Here is a 19,215-nt window from a genome sequence, read left to right on the forward strand (position 1 = left end):
AATGCAACAACCAAAAATCCCTGATCTTGAGCCACATCAACAATGAATATGACCAGTTTGATTGAGACGGAACAAAAATAGTCTGCCATACCAACACTTGCCACACATGTGAATTTATTGAAGCAAAAGAGGCAATTAACAAACGTATTAATTTAGATCCAACATGTAAGAAACCGGATCATTCAAACAAACAATCAACAAACTGAACAGAACAGCTCATCAACAGTTAATTATAAGACCAAATGAACGGCCAGTCACACCACCAACTGACCACACCACTACACAAGACATATATAATCTAAACAGGAATAGAACAAGACATTTCTATCGAAGTCCTGCTGTTGATGTTACCTAGCATGGTAACGAAATGTTTGGAAACCAAGTGGCAAGTTCAGAGAGCAAACAGTGCAAAGTACATTTGTACTGCCTGGGTAATTTTGAGGATTCTTTGATTTTTAATATTTCTAGATGGTATTTAATTACTCCTTTTTTGCTGGAAAATCATGCAAATCTTTGATCAGTACAATGAAAGATTTTTTTTTTTCATTTTCATTTTTTCAAGAAAGTCCATGATGCACGTGTCCACATTCTGGGACAGGAAGTTCGAAGAAAACTGAGGCAAAAGTTACTCGGGTGAGTTCAGCTGGGAGATGGGACTTCCAGATATATATTTTTTTGCCTGGGAAAAAAACCCACAAGAGTTTCTTTAAGCAAACATGGACAATAAAAACGGCCTGCTACGCTTTAATAACTTAAGTTAGTTAGAAATAAATTGTTTAATTAGAATAGGGGGCTTCTTTTTACTTGCTGACTACTTTTCGTTTTTATTGCGCTGCATCATTTTGGGGACTTTCATAGAGAAAATGGTGAGAAGGAAGGAATGACAGATACACGCAAAACTAAAAAAAATGCAAGAGGTTTTTTTTCTTTTACTTGTTGTACACTAACTGCAAATTTATAGCTGAACATTTTTTGTTTTGTGAGCTGAGTGATTCCCCCTCTCCCACCCAATTATTCTGCCTGTTTCTTTGTGGATTTGTAAATTGTGTTTTGAAGGAGTAGAAGGCATTCTAACAAAGACGTGACATGATTGGTTAAGAAGAAAACCTTTGCTTTGTGTATTTAAGTATTTCAACATTGGTCACAATAGAGATAACAAAAACCTAAGAAGGTTGTTGAATTTAATAAAATAACCTTGCTATAAGAAGGACCCAAAGACTATAGTATTGAAAATATTGGTAAAAAAATTCTATTTGCCTTGGATATACTGGGAGCAATGGGACTTCTCCAGTGGCTCAGGCTAAGAATCTGAATAGGGAAGTTATAAAGGAATATTTATTTGTACCTGCATAAGCCTGAAAAGTAACACATTCAAGGAGAAAGAGGCTAACACCATGGCAACCTGCAATGTGCACACTTTGTTTGTATTTCAGCCCAAGGAGGATTCCAATTTGCACTAAGTGCAAACTGTTGGGATTTCTAGAAGACAAAGTAGAGAATTTAGAGCAGCAACTTCCAACTTTTTGGTCACCAGGGACTTGTTCCATACAGAAATATTTTTCTCCTAACTGGAAGGGGCGTGGCTTAGTTTGCGGCCTACATCCTGAAGATGGGACTTCGCTTATTTCCACGGCCAGGTTGTTGGCATGCCACATACCAGGGATTGGGGATCCCTAATCTAGAGCAAGTCTAGGCATTTTCATCTGTGAAAAATGAGAAATTTCTGGAAAAGACAGAAGTCTGTATTCAAATTGAACTCATCAAGGAAGAAACTACTACCAAGAAAAAATGAAACCCCAGATGAAGAACAATGGCAATATGTTGGTCAGAGGACCAACCCCCCACCCCAAAAAACCCCACCCCCTGAAAAGACTGTTCATGTGGGACTGTCCCTACCTTCCTCTGGAGGCAAAAAATTGATTTCATCACGTCTTTGTGAAAGAACACATACAGACATCTGGAGAAGGGGCTTCATCCAATGTTCCACTGATAGGAAGAAGAGGAACTCAGACTGGCACAAAGAAGAGGAAGCTGCTGAGTTCCCAACTGAAAAAAGGTGTGTGGTGGTAATTGGTGATTCAACAGAATCAGCAATTTGTAGATGAGACAATCTATGTTGTCTCCCAGATTCAATGATCAAGGATGTGACAGAGGCTTACTCAAATAATCAAGGCCACCGATTAAAGTAGTACCTCTAGATACGAGCTGCTCCACATGCGAGTATTCCAAGATACGAGCCACGAGGGGAGAGAAATTTCTTTTCGAGACCTGAGCTCAAATTCGGGATACGAGCCGACCTTCCACTAGGTGGCGCAAGAATCCTTGCTTCTGGTTATCTCGGCGGGGAAAAAACAAATTCTAAAGCCATTTGTTCCAGATACGAGTTGTTCGACATACAAGCTCCCTTCTGGAACGAATTAAACTCGTATCTAGAGGTACTACTGTATTATTCTTTTCTCCTCTCTCATGTTGGTGCAAATGATACAAGAAAGAGCTTGAGAAAAATATCAAGGGACTATATGAGCAGTTAGGAAGGAAGGCAAAAAAGATAGACACATAGGTAATGGTGCACAGGGGATGCAGAGGCTCAGTGGATAAGACGGTGAGCTTGTCAATCAAAAGGTTAGCAGTTAAAATCCCTAGTGCCGCTTAATGGGGTGAGCTCCCGTTACTTGTTCCAGCTTCTGCCAACCTAGCAGTTCAAAGGTACATAAAAATGCAAGTAGAAAAATAGGGAGCACCTTGATGGAAAGGCAATAGTGTTTGTGAATCTTTGGAGTTTAGTCATGCTGGCCACATGACCACAGAGACATCTTTGGATAGCACTTATAAACTGAGATGAGCACTATCCCCTAGAGTTGGGGAAGACTCACATATATGCAAATGAAATCTTTATTTTTACCCAGTGGTGTACAGATGGTGGTGTTTTCATCTGTACATCTGGTGTAAGGTCAACATCCAATGAGGATTTTAGAAGTAGCATGGTGGCTGAAGGAATAGTGCCATTGGGAGAATTTTGGATTTTTCAACCATAATCCAAATACCTGAAAGAAAGACCAATTCCATAATACAAACACAAAATATTACAAAAGGATTTCACCACCACCCTATCCTAAGACCTGGGACAACAACCATGTTTTTAATTGTTTCCAAAAAGTCAATAAGATTTCTGTGGAGGATATAATTCCTGAGATTAGGATCCATCATTGAGAAAAAAATGCTTCTTGGATCTTGTAACATTGTTGATCAACAGGACTGGGAACATGTCCTATTCTACCTGACCTCATCAAACAGGCAGAAATATATACATTATACATTCAAGAATCCAGAACCAATGCGATAAAGGGGTTTACAGATAATAACTAGACTATCGAATCATATCCAGAAGCTGCTTGGAGTATCCAGGTCAGTTCATGAAACAGTGGAGACACATGCAAGTACCATGACATATTGCACATGCTACTACATGCTTAATTATCCATAGTTTCTGTATTGTGTTCAAGGGCATTCCCATATAGAATATATTCTCATAATCCAATCATGATATGATCAAGAGAGGAGTGATTGTGTAAAATATTTCTAAAGTTCATGCATTTTTATTGTGATTACAAAAGTAATTATTTAGTACATTTACGAAATGCACAGGAAAATTTTATTTTTGCCATTATGCGATATTGCTTTTATGAATAACAGCAGTATGTTTTAAATAACAACCGATTAATTCTAAGGTTTTATTTCATTTCTGGTATTGCAAAATTTTGAAATCATTTTGTCTCTGAAATGATAAAGTTCAAAATCAAGATGCAAAATTAAACTCTGCAGGTTGAGCAAGAAAAAAGATTTTAGAGGAAGTGGTAAAACATATAGTATGTAAAACTATTCAGAGTGTGCTTAATGTCTCTGTTTTCATAGCTGCAAAAAATATTTTAAAATAATTATTTGTTATATAATTACTTGTAACTGGTTCTTTCCCTTCACTTAAATGTGTAATGATGAATTTAAGGCTGAAAAAAATATTGCTGTGCAATTACTGAACTGAAAGTAATAGTTTCCATTTTTTCTACCAGTGGCAGATTCTAATTAGGTATGGTTTTAAAACATGAGCTCATTCAATCTGTTGTTTTTTTACAAAAAGGCACTAGCCAATTAACATGAATATGATGCAATGAGGACCTGACTACTTTTATGTAATAACACGTACATTATGCTTTAGGATTATTTAAAATCCATTCATGTCCATCTCTCTTCTCAAACCTATAGTCAGTAAAGATAATGACATATGCGCTAATTTCCAACTCTTGGGGGAAGTGCTCATCTCTGTTTCAAAGCTGAAGAGCCAGCGGTGTCCCTGTTCGAAAACATCTCTGTGATCATGTAGCTGGTATGACTAAACATCAAAGGCACAGAGAATACAATTTCAGCAATAGAGTGGTCAACGCTGCTGTTGTTTCCTCCCCCAATCTCAAAATATCTTCAACCTTACATTATCTTCGGAGTCTTCGGACAGGGGTGGCATACAAATCTAATAAATAATAATAATAATAATAATAATAATAATAATAATAATAATAATAATAATTACAATACAACACAGCAAACGAGATCACTATGCTGGATTTGGTATTTCATCACCAGTCGGGTGCTTCCCAAGCACCTAGGACTACATGATGTAGCGACGAATTATGTTTGCCGATTTCAGTAAAGCGGCCTTTTGAGAGATGGATATTTTGTCAATTCTGATGGTTTTCAAATGTCTGCTGAGATCCTTTGGCACTGGGCCCAACGTACCAAGTACCACTGTGACCACTTTCACTGGCTTATGCCAGAGTCGTTGCAGCTCAATTTTTAGATCTTCGTATTTCACTAATTTCTCTAGCTGCTTTTCCTCAATTCTGCTGTCTCCTGGGATTGCGATGTCGATGATCCATGCTTTCTTTTTACTCCAAAATCAGGATGTCTGGTGTGTTATGCTTCAGAATTCGGTCAGTCTGAAGTCTGAAGTCTCACAGTAGTTTTGCTTGCTCATTTTTGACCACTTTTTCGGGCTTATGATCCCACCAGTTCTTTGCCACTGGTAGATGGTAGTTCTGGCCCAAGTTCCAGTGGATCAACTGTGCCACAGCATCGTGTCTATACTTGTAGTCAGTCTGTGCGATCTTTTTGCAGCAGCTGAGTATGTGGTTGATTGTTTCATCTGTTTCTTTACAGAGTCTGCACTTTGGATCGTCTGTTGATTTTTCAATTCTGGCTTTGACAGCCTTTGTTCTAATGGCCTGTATTAGTCCTTCTGTCTCCTTTTTGAGTGTTCCACTTGTAAGCCATGACCAGGTCTTTTCTTTATCCACTTTGCCTTCAATCTTCTCCAAGAACTGGCCATGCAATGCTTTGTTCCGCCAACTGTCCATACGACATTGAGTTACAGTTTTTCTGTACTGGTCTTTAGTTTGCTTCACCTTGAGAAGCTTCCTATTGTTGACCTCCATCAACACTAACTCTTTGCTCTCCTTCACAGAGTCAGCTAATGCATCCTTCTCTTCTTCCACTGTCTGCTTCACTTGTAAAAGTCCTCTGCCGCCTATTTGGTAAACACAGCCTGTCAACATCACTGCGGGGGTGTAGTGCATGATGGATCGTCATTAATTTTCTGGTTTTCCTGTCCAAGTTGTCCAGCTCTGATTGAGTCCAGCTCATTATGCAAGCTGTGTATCTAATGACAGGGGGCATTTTAACTATTGTAACTATTAACTATTATAAGAAACTATCAGTTTCTTCTGCTTGGTTGGGTGGCCTATAAGCATAGAGCTATGACAATGTAATTATTTTTCTTTTATATTGACCCATGTATAGTCTAGCAGCCTTTCATCTTTGGTTTTTTGCATCTCTGTAGGGAGAAGCTGATTCTTACATATAATGGTCTCTTAATTCTATCTAAGAATTAAGAATTCTTAGTTCTATAATAGAATTCTTCTTCTTCTAGTCCCTTAATTCTATCTCTCTTGTATCTCTCCTGCATTTTTAAGTAACCTGTTCCTACAGTTTTCAACTTTTCTATTTCTCCTGAAATATCTGATTCTCACTTATATAATAAAATATAAATATGCATGCTGTTACAGACTGACATTTTTGTTTCTTTTAGCAAATTTTCATTACACATAGTAGAATATCATCTCTAACATTTATCCATCTGTTCTTGTATCTTTTGTAAACATTCCATGAAAACACACAAAATCAGTTACTTGCTCTTTTTTTTGCCATTTACTACTATCTTGTAAGATTTCCTTGATTTTTTCCCCTTTCAGACACAATTTCTTTGATCACTCTTTGTTGTATCATTATAGCATATATAATGATCATTACAGACAATTTTAATTCTCAGAGCAATTTGGCTTAATCTGAATGCTAATCTAAAAACATATTTTGTTGTAGTTTACTTCTATCATCATCACTAGCATTTTCTGTACATTTGTCTATAAATATTTTCATCAGCTAAGGCAACTTAACACATCCTCTTACTTGCTCTCAATAGTGAACTATATGTTCAGCATTTTGTCTATTCTTTTGCATCCATATGTTCATCACATACACCCTTATCTAATTCAGCAGTCTTGATAGGCAATGCAGAAATATTATAATTAATTAATTAATAAATAATTGAAACCCATTCGCTTTTTCTTATCAACAAATGGGCAGCAAACATTTTTAATTCATTAATTTCTTAACACTGCTGAGCAACAAAAGTCTTATGTCAGTATCTGTTGCCCAATAGAAAATCAATGTATTTTACTAATTTTGTCATAGTTAACTCTTGTATTTCTCATTACCATAATTTTGCCGCACTATTAAAACTGTGTTTTCAGTGTGTTCCATACAAATTTTATTCTCGTTCCTTTTATTTCTTATTCACTATGTTGTATTCTAACAATGTATTTATATACAAGATATATAATTTCTCTTTCTGCAGCTTAGTCTTTCTATTTTCAGCTAGCTTATCTGGCCATGTGTTGCTGTGGCTCAGTTTGGTTAAGTGGAAAAGAAAGAAATGAGAAAGTGCATGTTTAAATTTTTGCACCCCCTGCTCATTTTATTCCGAATAACAGGGTTGGAACGAACTACTCTTATATTTTGGAGCATGAGATGCATCCTCCCCCCTGTCCCTCCAAAAGAGGGTGGAAATGTTGGTGCATTTTATACACCAAATGCAGCAACTTCTGGTCTCCTTGGTGCATTTTATACACCAAATGCAGCAACTTTTTCAAAAAATGGGGTCTGTTTTTCACAATAATGGGGTGCACAGAGTGTTTAGGAGACCTTCAGAGTGCTCCTGGGGACTGGGGAAAGGCAAAAACAACCCAATTTTGTGAAAAAATGGGTGAAAAATGCAGTTGATGCTTTGGTGCTGCAGAGTGGAGAAAGCTAGCTGCTCTCTCCATCCAACTTTTTCATTCTTCAGGAAGCCAAACGCGGCGGTGCCGATCTTCATAGGAGATAGCCAGAAGAAGGGGAACATCAGGCGGCAGTGGGGAGAAGCACGACCCCACGCTGTGAAAGGTGGAAGTCCTGATACTGGGCACAGAAGAAGCCAGTGGTAATAGGTGGCTCAGAGACATGGTGGCCCATTTTAAGAAAGGAAGCAAGAAAGGAGAGAAATTGTTGCATACCGGCGAGCCTTTACCAGGAATATTGAGGAAATTCCAAATCGGAGATGGAGCGACTGAAGAAGGAAGTGTCAGAGAGGAATAAGCAGTGCCTGAGCGGCGAGGAACAATTGGAGACTTTGGAATGGATTATAAAGATTTAAGAAACTGCAAATTTATTATGCTAATTGTGAGATCGGTATGTGCTGGACAATAGAAATAAGGAGAATCCTGAAAAAGGTGATCAAGAAACAAAGGAACTTTTTACTGTAGCCTGACACTGCTGAATGGGACTATGTGATGGAAGAAAGTGAAACAAACTTGCAGCAGTGAAAAAGTATAAGTGCATATTTTACAGGGACACCTCTTGAAAGTGGATTGGATTGCTACAGAGACTATTATTTATTTATTTATTTATTTATTTATTTATTATTTGGATTTGTATGCTGCCCCTCTCCGCATAATAATAATAATAATAATAATACAAATTATTATTATTATTATTATTATTATTATTATTATTTCATTTATTCATTTATTAGTATTTGTTAGATTTGTATGCCGCCCCTCTCCGAGGACTGTATCCTGGTAAAGTTACACAGTTTGCGATAAAGTGATACAAATACTTAAAAAAAAAACCACCAGAATTTACTTCTGGGGCTTAAGTTCATATTATTTTGATACATCTTGGTTCTAATCTGAATATACTACTGCAATAACAAATTTAATATCAGGGTGTCCAGTAAACCTGGAAAAGAGGGAAATCAGGGAATTATCAGGGAACTTGTGAAAAAAATAAATCAGGGGAAAAAACAAACTATTAAAATGTTTAAAAGTCAGGGAAAAATCATGTAAATAAAAAAAAGGATCATGCTGCCTGGCAGAGTCAAGCAAAAATGAGCATAACGGTGGCAACAACTTCCTTCCTCAGCTATCATTATTTCTCCAGGGCTTAGCCATTTGGTATGATGTCATCTATGTCCACGGTTTAACTAAATTGCAAGTTACAGGGAAATGTCAGGGAAATATCAGGGAATTTCAAAATGCTTTCTCCATGGACACCCTGTAATATATATTATAGTGATTATTATGTGATGAAAACTATTTTTTGTGATAAAAAGGATTTGTATTATTTGGGACATATATTGATAATTGATAGAGATTGATTTTTTTTCCAAAGTAATTTTTTTTAATTTTTTCCTCTACATCATAAAATACAAAAAACAATATACCTTCTGTTTTGTTACAATAAAGTAGATTTGGATTACTTAAGGCAACCCCATAAACCGGTGAAATCCAGATGGTTCTGACAGGTTCTGGAGAACTGATAGCAAAACTTTTGAGTAGTTCGGAGAACTGACAAATGCCACCTCTGGCTGGCCCCGGAGTGGGGTGGGAATGGAGATTTTGCAATAGCCTTCCCCCAGGACTGGAGAAGGAATGGGGATTTTTCAATATCCTTCCACTGGATGGAGTGGGAATAGGCATTTGCAGTATCCTTCCATTGCCATGCCCACCAAGCCATACCACCAAGCTACAACACGGCCACCAAGCCAAGCCCACAGAACTGGTACTAAAATCATTTGGATACTGCCCATAAATATTTATAGTTTGACATATTAGTTATTGCACCATAGTTCAAAATAGTGCAAAAAAGAATAATTCAAATAACAAAGAGATTGGGTTGATAGCTGAAGGACCATTTCCTAGTGTTTCTACTCTCAGTCAACATATTTTGCAAGATGTTGAAGACCTGACTTCAGATATTTAGGTCAGGAGATTAGGTGAACTCTGTTGCTGTTGAGGTGTGAATGAATGAAGTTTTCATTTTATCCTTGGGAAGTAGGGATTATATAGTCTGCGGAGAGGGGCGGCATACAAATCTAAATAAACTAAACTATATTGTTTTTGTGTTTTAATCCCAGTATGCTGTGCAGGGTTGGGTTAGGATGGCTATATAAATCAATAAATTATAAATTATACAGGTGAAGCCAACTAAAATTAATAGCACTTACATTAACAGTATATTGCTTTGTACTCATATTTGTTTTTGAGCAATGAAATGAAATTAGAAACTTAGTTTGTAAACAGTAAGTTTTGAAAACAGTATGTAGAGTGAAAATCTAAAAGCACTTTAATCAAGTTCTTGTAGATGGATTGATATTTGGCATTGAAATTTTTTCAATATTACCATTTAATACTTTTTACAAGATAATTTGTGTAAGCAACTGTCAGAATAGATGGTAATGAAATCCAAGGTTTGGAAACTCTTGAAATTTATTTATTTATTTATTTATTTATTAATTGGATTTGTATGCCGCCCCTCTCCGAGGACTCGGGGCAGCTCACAACATATCAAAAGAACATAGCAATACATCTAGAATCCAATTAATATGGTTAAAAAGACTTAAAAATATTTTTAAAACTCCAATATAATTTAAAAGCATTTATCATCATCATTCACTCAACAAAACATACTAAAAATAATCTTGACTATAATATTTCAGATACTTTTCCATCTGGTTTATGGACTAGCTGTTTATTCTTTCAATTTTTAAATTCATTCTCAAAGATGTGTTTCCTGCAATTAGTGTGTCCATATGATAATTGTATCTTTCCTTTGTGTTTTTTGCTGCTCACCCTGTGCAGGAAGTTGAGGTTTGTATATCTTTTATGCATTTCTGTCTTTCCCCATTTATGTATTTGCACTCTTTTTCCCCATTCTAAGCACATGCTTTCTTTTTCTGCTGCAGGATGATTATTTTCGTACATGGAGTCCACTTACATCCTTTGATCAAGGTAAGAAATTATCTTTATACAAATAAGTGTAATTTGATGTTCTGTGCCTTTATAATGATGAGCAGAAAAGTGAAAGCTGCTGTTTAAGTTATCTTTTTAGGCATTCTCCTCGAACCTACTTTTTACAAAGTGAATTTAAAGTAAGTCTAAATTTTGTATTGTTATTAAGTGTCCTAATGTCTTAAGTGTAAGACATTAATTAACAAAAAAGTAAAAAAAGTGATAGCATGTTATATTAGATTAATTTTCCTTCTTGGGAGAATTATTTCCTAATATATTACAGTAGTTTATATATTTTCTATGTTAAATGGAAATCGTCCCATGTTTATTTTTATTGATAACTATTATCCTAAATTATGAAGTCATAATTCAATTTGTATCACAATAAAACTTGTCATCCCCTCCCCCCATGAAAACTTGAATATTATATGAGATCATGTAGCTAAAAATTGTTGGATGACTTTTTATACTTCCAGTAGCAGTTGTATAAAATTGAGAGGGGTGAGATGATTTTTAAAGATATGGTTTTACATCACCCATTTGTATTTCCTTTTCAAATGTAATCCAGATCCCTTTTTTATTGTTATTATTCCTGGAACTGATATCAGAAAGAACAGTTAATAATGGGTTCTTCATATATGACTAAGGATATTGGCAAATTAGAGTGCATTTGTGATTTATTAATTGCAACTGCAATATAGAAGGATAGAGATTAATCATTACATTCCAGAGCCTGATCAACCTTATTTTTCAACTGCTATTGCTCATGAACAGATAAAGTTTGGCAATTCATTGCTCTAAACTCTTTAATTTATATTAAATTAAAGAGCACTATTACAAAACAGCTGACCTTAATCCTATTTCCATGGTATCTATGACTGCCTTCTGTGATTCCCCTCCCTCCCCATTTATGTTAATTACTATTGTCATAAAATTTCAAGTTTCTAGTTTATGTGGCATGAGGTGTCCTAAAAATCTGGAAATCTCCAGGTTCGGAAGACTGTTTATGTCCTCCCAGTAATTAATCATTCAAACAAAGCAAGGATCTGAAAATCCAAAAGAGAATAGATGCAGTAAAAAAATTGGCAGTAAAATATAGTTGTATTGTCCCTTAAATTTGGTCCCTTACTAAGTGGTAATAGAAGAAAGCATAGCTATCTTGTCTAAAAAGGAACTGGGTATGAAGTATACATTTATATTCTGATTCTAGTTTTGAATTTTGTTACATAAATAACAAAGAGTATAACAGTTTACATTCTGCAACCTAAAACCAGATTTCACTCAGAAACATTTAACTTTTCAAAGACACCATTCATTATGAATTGAAATACCATTACAAAAATGTGTTCCATGACAGCAATGTGAAAGCAGAGGGCATCATGTGTGTCAATCTGGAGCCCATTTCTCAGGTGCACGGTCTTTCAGCAAGGCTCTTATGGCGAAACGATGGCCAGGGGTGACACGAGTGAACACAGCAAGTGAGCTGGCATCAGATTCCTGCTAGGCAGGGCCGACAGTGCCGCTGCCGCAAGAGGAGTTAGTAATTAGCTAGAGGTATAACAAGCAGGAAGGGGTAGATTGTGATCCCGCTGTATAGAGTGCTGGTAAGACCACATTTGGACTACTGTGTTCAGTTCTGGAGACCTCACCTACAAAAAGATATTAATAAAATTGCACGGGTCCAAAGACGGGCTACAAAAATGGTGGAAAGTCTTAAGCATAAAACGAATCAGGAAAGACTTAATGAATTCAACTGTATAGTCTGGAAGACAGAAGGGAAAGGGGGGACATGATCAAAACATTTAAATATGTTAAAGGGTTAAATAAAGTTCGTGAGGGAAGTGTTTTTAATAGGAACAAGGGGGCACAATCTGAGGTTAGTCGGGGGAAAGATCAGAAGCAACATGAGAAAATATTATTTGACTGAAAGAGTAGTAGATGCTTGGAACAAACTTCCAGCAGACGTGGTTGGTAAATCCACAGTAACTGAATTTAAACATGCCTGGGATAAACATAGATCCATCCTAAGATAAAATACAGGAAACAGTATAAGGTCCTTTCCTGCCGTCAATCTTCTATGTTTCTATGTTTCTCTTAGACTTTCCCCTCTGAAATGAAGCCCTACCCATTTTGGGGGGAAGGGCAGGTTCAAAGGAAAAGTAGACCAGGTCTTTTTGGGGGGGGGGGGAAACACAGTAATAACTTTTTTTGATGCTAAATATCACATTATTATAATAGAATGCTAATGATTTTACTTAGTTAAAAAAATCTCATTTGAAAAAAGCCAGTAGTAGATATAGTATAGTAATAGTATCTTTTTTTATGTTACAATGTTTTATGATGAATGACCCTGTCAATTAGGAATGTTACTTGCCAGGCTTACTCACAATCAGCATACATTGTATATTACTTTTAACAAACATAATGTGCAAATTTTGCTGGATGATGAAGATAAAAATCTGGATCACATTTGGATAGTTTATTTTCAGAAAAGAACATCCATCACTGTCTGTTTTAATCCTATAGTTTAAAATGCATTCTGAAATTTGCATAGTACTTACTAAACAATTACATTACATTATATTATCTCAATATTCCATCTTAATAACCAGATTTAATGCAGTCTCCAAGTTTAAGCATTTTTCCATTCTCTTTTATTTGCACCTAGTTTGATGAAGAAATTAAGTGAATTCTGTTCTATTCTGTTTTGTTTTTATTTTCTTTTTTACTGGCATAATAAAATAAATTGTCTAATAGGAATTTTGGAATTTGTCTGATTAAAAATAAAATGTTCCTTGGTGTTTTAAACTTCCTTAATACTTATACTGCAGCATATGTATTTATTGATGAAAATAAATGCATATAGATAATAGATATAGCATACACTTAAAACTTTTAATATGAAGGATTTACTGATTCCTTTCTAGAAAGCTGCTGCAATAAATAGAAAATAAAACCCATCCTTAGATTGTTAGATAAAAACTTAGTGTAGAAATTTGTATAGGTATTTTAAGTTCATATACTTTGATGCTATGCTTTAAATGACAGTAATTCCAAAATTCATATACTGTAGTTAAATTACGCTTAATAAATATGTAACTTAGTGAATATTCACTAGGACAAGTTGGGAGACATTGGGGGGATTATATGGAAGATGGATGTTTATTATTTATTAGTACATGTATGTCCTGTTCTCCATCCTGGAGTGGAACCAGCCTTCAGAATGGGTTATCCTCAACCAATCATTTGGAGGATTGATTCAGTCATTTTCTCCTTTATCTGCCTCTGGTCTTTGGGCTGACCTGGTCAACTTCCATTTGTTAAAAATACACAATTTTCCATTACTATGAAAAGATTTCTACCATGTTTTCCCGAAAATAAGACCCTGTCTTATATTTTTTTGAACTCTGAAATAAGCACTTGGCCTTATTGCCATGCTGTCTTATTTTGGGGGAAACAGAGCAATGTCCAGTCAACGAAGCGGTGGAAGTGATGTGCCGGTGTCTGGAGGCTGTTGGGGCCTGGATGGGTGTCAACAGACTCAAACTCAACCCGGATAAGACGGAGTGGCTGTGGGTTTTGCCTCCCAAGGACAATTCCATCTGTCCTTCCATTACCCTGGGGGGGGGAATTATTGACCCCCTCGGAGAGGGTCCGCAACTTGGGCATCCTCCTCGATCCACAGCTCACATTAGAGAACCATCTTTCAGCTGTGGCGAGGGGGGCGTTTGCCCAGGTTCGCCTGGTGCACCAGTTGCGGCCCTATTTGGACCGGGACTCATTACTCACAGTCACTCATGCCCTCATCACCTCGAGGTTCGACTACTGTAATGCTCTCTACATGGGGCTACCTTTGAAAAGTGTTCAGAAACTTCAGATCATGCAGAATGCAGCTGCGAGAGCAGTAATGGGTTTACCTAGGTATGCCCATGTTTCACCAACACTCCGCAGTCTGCATTGGTTGCCAATCAACTTCCGGTCACAATTCAAAGTGTTGGTTATGACCTTTAAAGCCCTTCATGGCACTGGACCAGAATATCTCCGAGACCGCCTGCTGCCGCACGAATTCCAGCGACCGATTAGGTCCCACAGAGTGGGCCTTCTCCGGGTCCCATCAACTAAACAATGTCGGTTGCCGGGCCCCAGGGGAAGAGCCTTCTCTGTGGTGGCCCCGGCCCTCTGGAATCAACTCCCCCCGGAGATTAGGACTGCCCCTACTCTCCTTGCCTTTCGTAAGCTCCTTAAGACCCACCTCTGTCGTCAGGCATGGGGGAACTGAGACATCTCCCCCAGGCATATACAATTTATGAATGGTATGTTTGTATGCATGTGTGTTTAGAAAATGGGGTCTTTTAAATATTTTTAAACAGTAATTTAGATTTGTTGTATATTGTTTTTTCACTTTGTTGTGAGCCGCCCCGAGTCTGTGGAGAGGGGCGGCATACAAATCTAAATAATAAATAAATAGATAGATAGATAGATAGATAGATAGATAGATAGATAGATAGATAGATAGATAGATAGATAGATAGTCCTGGGACTTAACTCTTAAATAACAGAACACTTAAATATGAGCGAGAAATGTGCTGCAGCAGATGCCCCAAAAGATGTGGAGACTTTTAGAAAGAGTGCAGAGAACAGCAATAAAAATAATTAGGGGGTAGGAAGACTGGTTGCAGGAACTGGGTATGTCTAGTTTAATGATAAGAAAGACCAGGGGTGATATGATAGCAGTGTTCTGATATCTAAGACACTGCCACAAAGAAGAGAGAATCAAGCTATTTTCCAAAGCCAAGACAAGAAGCTATAGATAAAAACTAAACAAGGACAGAAGCAACCTAAAACTACAGAGAAATTTCCTGACAGAACAATCAGTGGAATGACTTGCCTTCAGAAGTTGTGGGTGCTACAACATTGGGAGCCTTTAAGGAGAGACTAAACAACGATTTGTCTGAAATGGTATTGTGCTTGAACAGGGGTTGGATTAGAAGAAGAACAGCACTAGAAGTTCCCTTTCAACTCTGTTATTCTGTTAATTCCATAGGCTGTTAATGAGGAATAATAGCTTTCACTACTTTTAGTGTAGGATTAAACATCAATTGTGAATTTGAGAAATAGAGGAGAGACCTCACGGGTTGGACCTTGAAACAGAAATCATATTCATGCAAGTTCATTGCAACTTGAAAGCAAACTTGACTGACTCCAATATGATTTTAAAATGGACAAGGTTTTTGCAGTACAGTGTTCCCTTGTCACTTCACGGTTCACCTTTCATGGACTCGGTGCTTCGTGGGGGGTTTTTTGTGAGAGGTGTGTCACACAGAAGCTGGTGAACACATCAGAATGAAGCAGGGGGCAGAATGAGGAGGAGGAAGGAGCACGTGTGGCCGCTGGCTTTTTAAGGAGCCGGCAGTGGGGTTCCACTGCGGATGAGTGGCTGGGGGAGGCCTTGGCGCCTGGAATTCTAGGGTTGTCACGGGGTCATGAGGCTGTGGTGGAGTCAAGGGGGAAGTGGAAGTCTCATTGCATGGTTAGTGCCAGAGAGGCACCGTCTCTCTTGCCCGACTGTCTTTGGGTTAAACACAAACAGTAGGAGCCAAAGCCCGGCCCGCCTGGGACTTTTGGAGGAAGCGGGCAAGTAACAAGTAGTGAAATAATCCTATTTTATGGATTTTCATTTATCGTGGGTGGTCCTGGAACATAACACCCACGATAAAAGAGGGATCATTGTATTTGCTCTCAGCCAGTGTCCCAAATTGTGTTTTTTTTCAAAAAGCAAATGTACTTTGTTTTTTTCCTAAAAAAGAAGAAGATAAAATTGATTTGTTTTTTCAAAGTTCTATCTTGGACAAACGAAATTTGCTAATTCTCACACATTGTAATATTACTGATTACTGAATTTAGCTGATTTGGCTCCCTAAACTAAACTAACAAAGGAAATCTTATTTTAGCTTTTACCAAGAAAACCTCAAAGCAATTGAAGAACAACTTTGAAATCATTCTGGACAAAGACTCATAGGACAATTAGGGAGTCCAAGTCTTTTTAAGAACAAAATGGTTCCTTGATCAATTATTCTGAATACAAGCCCTAACAATTTGAAGGAACTACACCCCAGTCCCATAAAAAAAACCTCACCTGTGACATTGTTGATAACATATGCAATGCACATTTTTACACAACTCCTTGTGGAGTAGAGACTTTTTTATGCAAATGGAATATGCCTAGGAACATAATATAAAATATTCACCTCTTAAAGTAATTGCTGATATTTAAAGAAGTGAAAAGAACCACCTCTGACAGTTATCATCACAATTAATTAAACTGATAAAAAATAGCACTGATCATTATTTTTTAAAACCCTTTATGGGAGAAAGAATTTTCTATGTTCAAACTCGGTGCAAGCCACATCAGTAATGAGGCACTTCAACATTAACTTCAAAGAATTGGGCAAGAGATGATGGATGCATGATTTCTCCTTATTGTTCTGATTTGCCTTTCTTTTTCTCTCTCCTTTCTTTTTTAGGAAGATGACATGATTAGAAGTTAGGTAGGATAAAAAGAAAATGTCTTTTAATAAAAGGGTGACATGATTAAAAGTTAGAACAAGAGATAGAAGTAAGAGAAAGGGGGAATATTAGTATATATACTTTTATATAATAAAATAAAAGCAATAATAAGAGAAAACATGGAATAATTGAATAATGAGAGACTATAACTTAATATAAATGTGTGTTATTATTAGAAATATATAAGTGTGGTTGAATGCAATAACTATGATTAATTTTACTAGTTTTATTTGTAATTTGAATGCATGACACCCAGGGTGTGTGTGTGTGTGTGTAAATTTGAAACAAAATCCCCCCATGAACTTGATCTTGCAAGACACTGATCACAGTGTTATAATATATTCATTCAGAGTACAAATACAACAAAATACTGTAAATATGATGCAGATACCCAAAATTATCTTGCGTTCTACTATATTTCAGAGAACACTAAAATTGACTTGCACGCCATGTCTGTAATTGTATGATTGCAATCCATCCCGTAGTTCTAACCATCTAGAAATTAACAAGTGTAAACCAGGTGAGAAAGTTGGGTACAGAACAAAGTATTAAATGATAATACAGTATTTCATTCATTCAGATCTAGGATGTGTTATTTGAGTGTTCCCTTTATTTGTTTGAGCAGTGTATATACACATACAGTATATGCAAATAAAGTATGTACTATATGTTTATGTATAGCTAAATAGGCCAATACTATTATGAAGGCAGATATATATGTTACTTTAACAAAATGTTAGATTAACAAAAAGTAACAAAAACTCCACATTTGCCTGATAATTGAAGTAGGGTAGGGGTTTTTTTTGTAACATAGACACACATACAGAATATTACTTGTAGTTATTTAAAATTTTGATTAGCTATATAACATTATTTTATAATTTAGTAAAATGGCCTTAGATTTAACTAATAAATTACATACAGTGGTACCTCGAGATACGAGTTTAATTCGTTCCGGACCTGGGCTCTTAAGTCGAGCAGCTCTTATCTCGAACGACTTTTCCCCATAGGAATTAATGTAAATAATTTTAATTGGTTCCAGCCCTCAAAAAACTCACAAAGTTAGTCTAAATTATGCAGAAAGACATGTTTTTAATGAAGAAATGTACATGTACATATAAATGAATAATGAAGTTTCTTTCACTTAACTTGTAAACTTTCTTAAACTTTTAAATTTACATATGTTCAACTTCTCTGCCACTCAATCCTGTAGGACAGAGGTCCCCAACCCTTTTTGCACCAGGGACCGGCTTTAAGCGATCAAGAGAGGAATGGGTGAATGAATGGACGGAGGGTGGGAAGGAAGGAAGGAAAGAGGGAAGGGACAGGAACAGAGGAAGGAAGCAAGGAAATTTATGAAAGGGGAGAGTAAGAGAGGAATGAGTGAAGGGAGGGAGGGAAGAAGGTGGGAAGGAGAAAGAAAAGAAGAAATAGAGGAAGGGAAGGTAAAAGAGAGAAAGAAAAAGAGCAAGAAAGAAAGAAAGAAAGAAAGAAAGAAAGGGGGAAGGGACAGGAACAGAGGAAGGAAGCAAGGAAACTTATGAAAGGGGAGAGTAAGAGAGGAATGAGTGAAAGGAGGGAGGGAGGGAAGAAGGTGGGAAGGAGAAAGAAAAGAAGAAATAGAGGAAGGGAAGGTAAAAGAGAGAAAGAAAAAGAGCAAGAAAGAAAGCTGCAAGCACCCCCCCGAGCCCCCCAGCCGGCTGCAACCTTTTAAAACACGCGTGCCGCTTCGCAGCTGTCTCCTGAAGCCGAACGCGGAAGTTAGCGTTTGGCTTTAGGAGACAGCTCCTTGGCGCTTGTATCTCGAATTTGGGCTTGTAAGTAGAACAAAAATATCTCTCCCCTCCCAGCTCTTATCTCGAGTTGCTCTTAAGTAGAGCAGCTCTTATGTCGGGGTTCCACTGTATATTATAACTTTGAAGTTAGAACAATTTTAAATGTACAGTGGTCCCTCGATTTTCGCGGGTTTGAACTTCGCGAAACAGCTATACCACGGTTTTTCAAAAATATTAAAAAATAGTTTGCTGTTTTTTTCCCTACACGTTTTTTCCCGCCCGATGACATCATACGTTGCCAAACTTTTGTTTGCCTTTAATAAATATTTTTTAATAAACTTTAATAAATAAACAAACATGGTGAGTAATAATCTAAATGGTTGCAAAAATCGAGGGAACACTGTAATTGTAAATGTATATAAAAAACTAAATTAAACTAA

The 19,215-nt window shown here is 36.8% G+C and overlaps 1 protein-coding gene across 1 annotated transcript in view; it reads left to right on the top strand.

Annotated features, from left to right (window-relative positions):
• SPOCK3 (SPARC (osteonectin), cwcv and kazal like domains proteoglycan 3) overlaps positions 1-19,215 on the top strand; it is a 176,484-nt gene that overhangs the window by 38,151 nt on the left and 119,118 nt on the right. The window contains exon 3 of the mRNA XM_070757254.1: positions 10,388-10,433. Coding sequence (XP_070613355.1) covers positions 10,388-10,433 — 46 coding nt within the window. The remainder of the gene's footprint in view (positions 1-10,387; positions 10,434-19,215) is intronic.

The sequence above is a fragment of the Erythrolamprus reginae genome, chromosome 7 (genome assembly GCF_031021105.1).
Source record: "Erythrolamprus reginae isolate rEryReg1 chromosome 7, rEryReg1.hap1, whole genome shotgun sequence".
Classification (NCBI taxonomy): domain Eukaryota; kingdom Metazoa; phylum Chordata; class Lepidosauria; order Squamata; family Dipsadidae; genus Erythrolamprus; species Erythrolamprus reginae.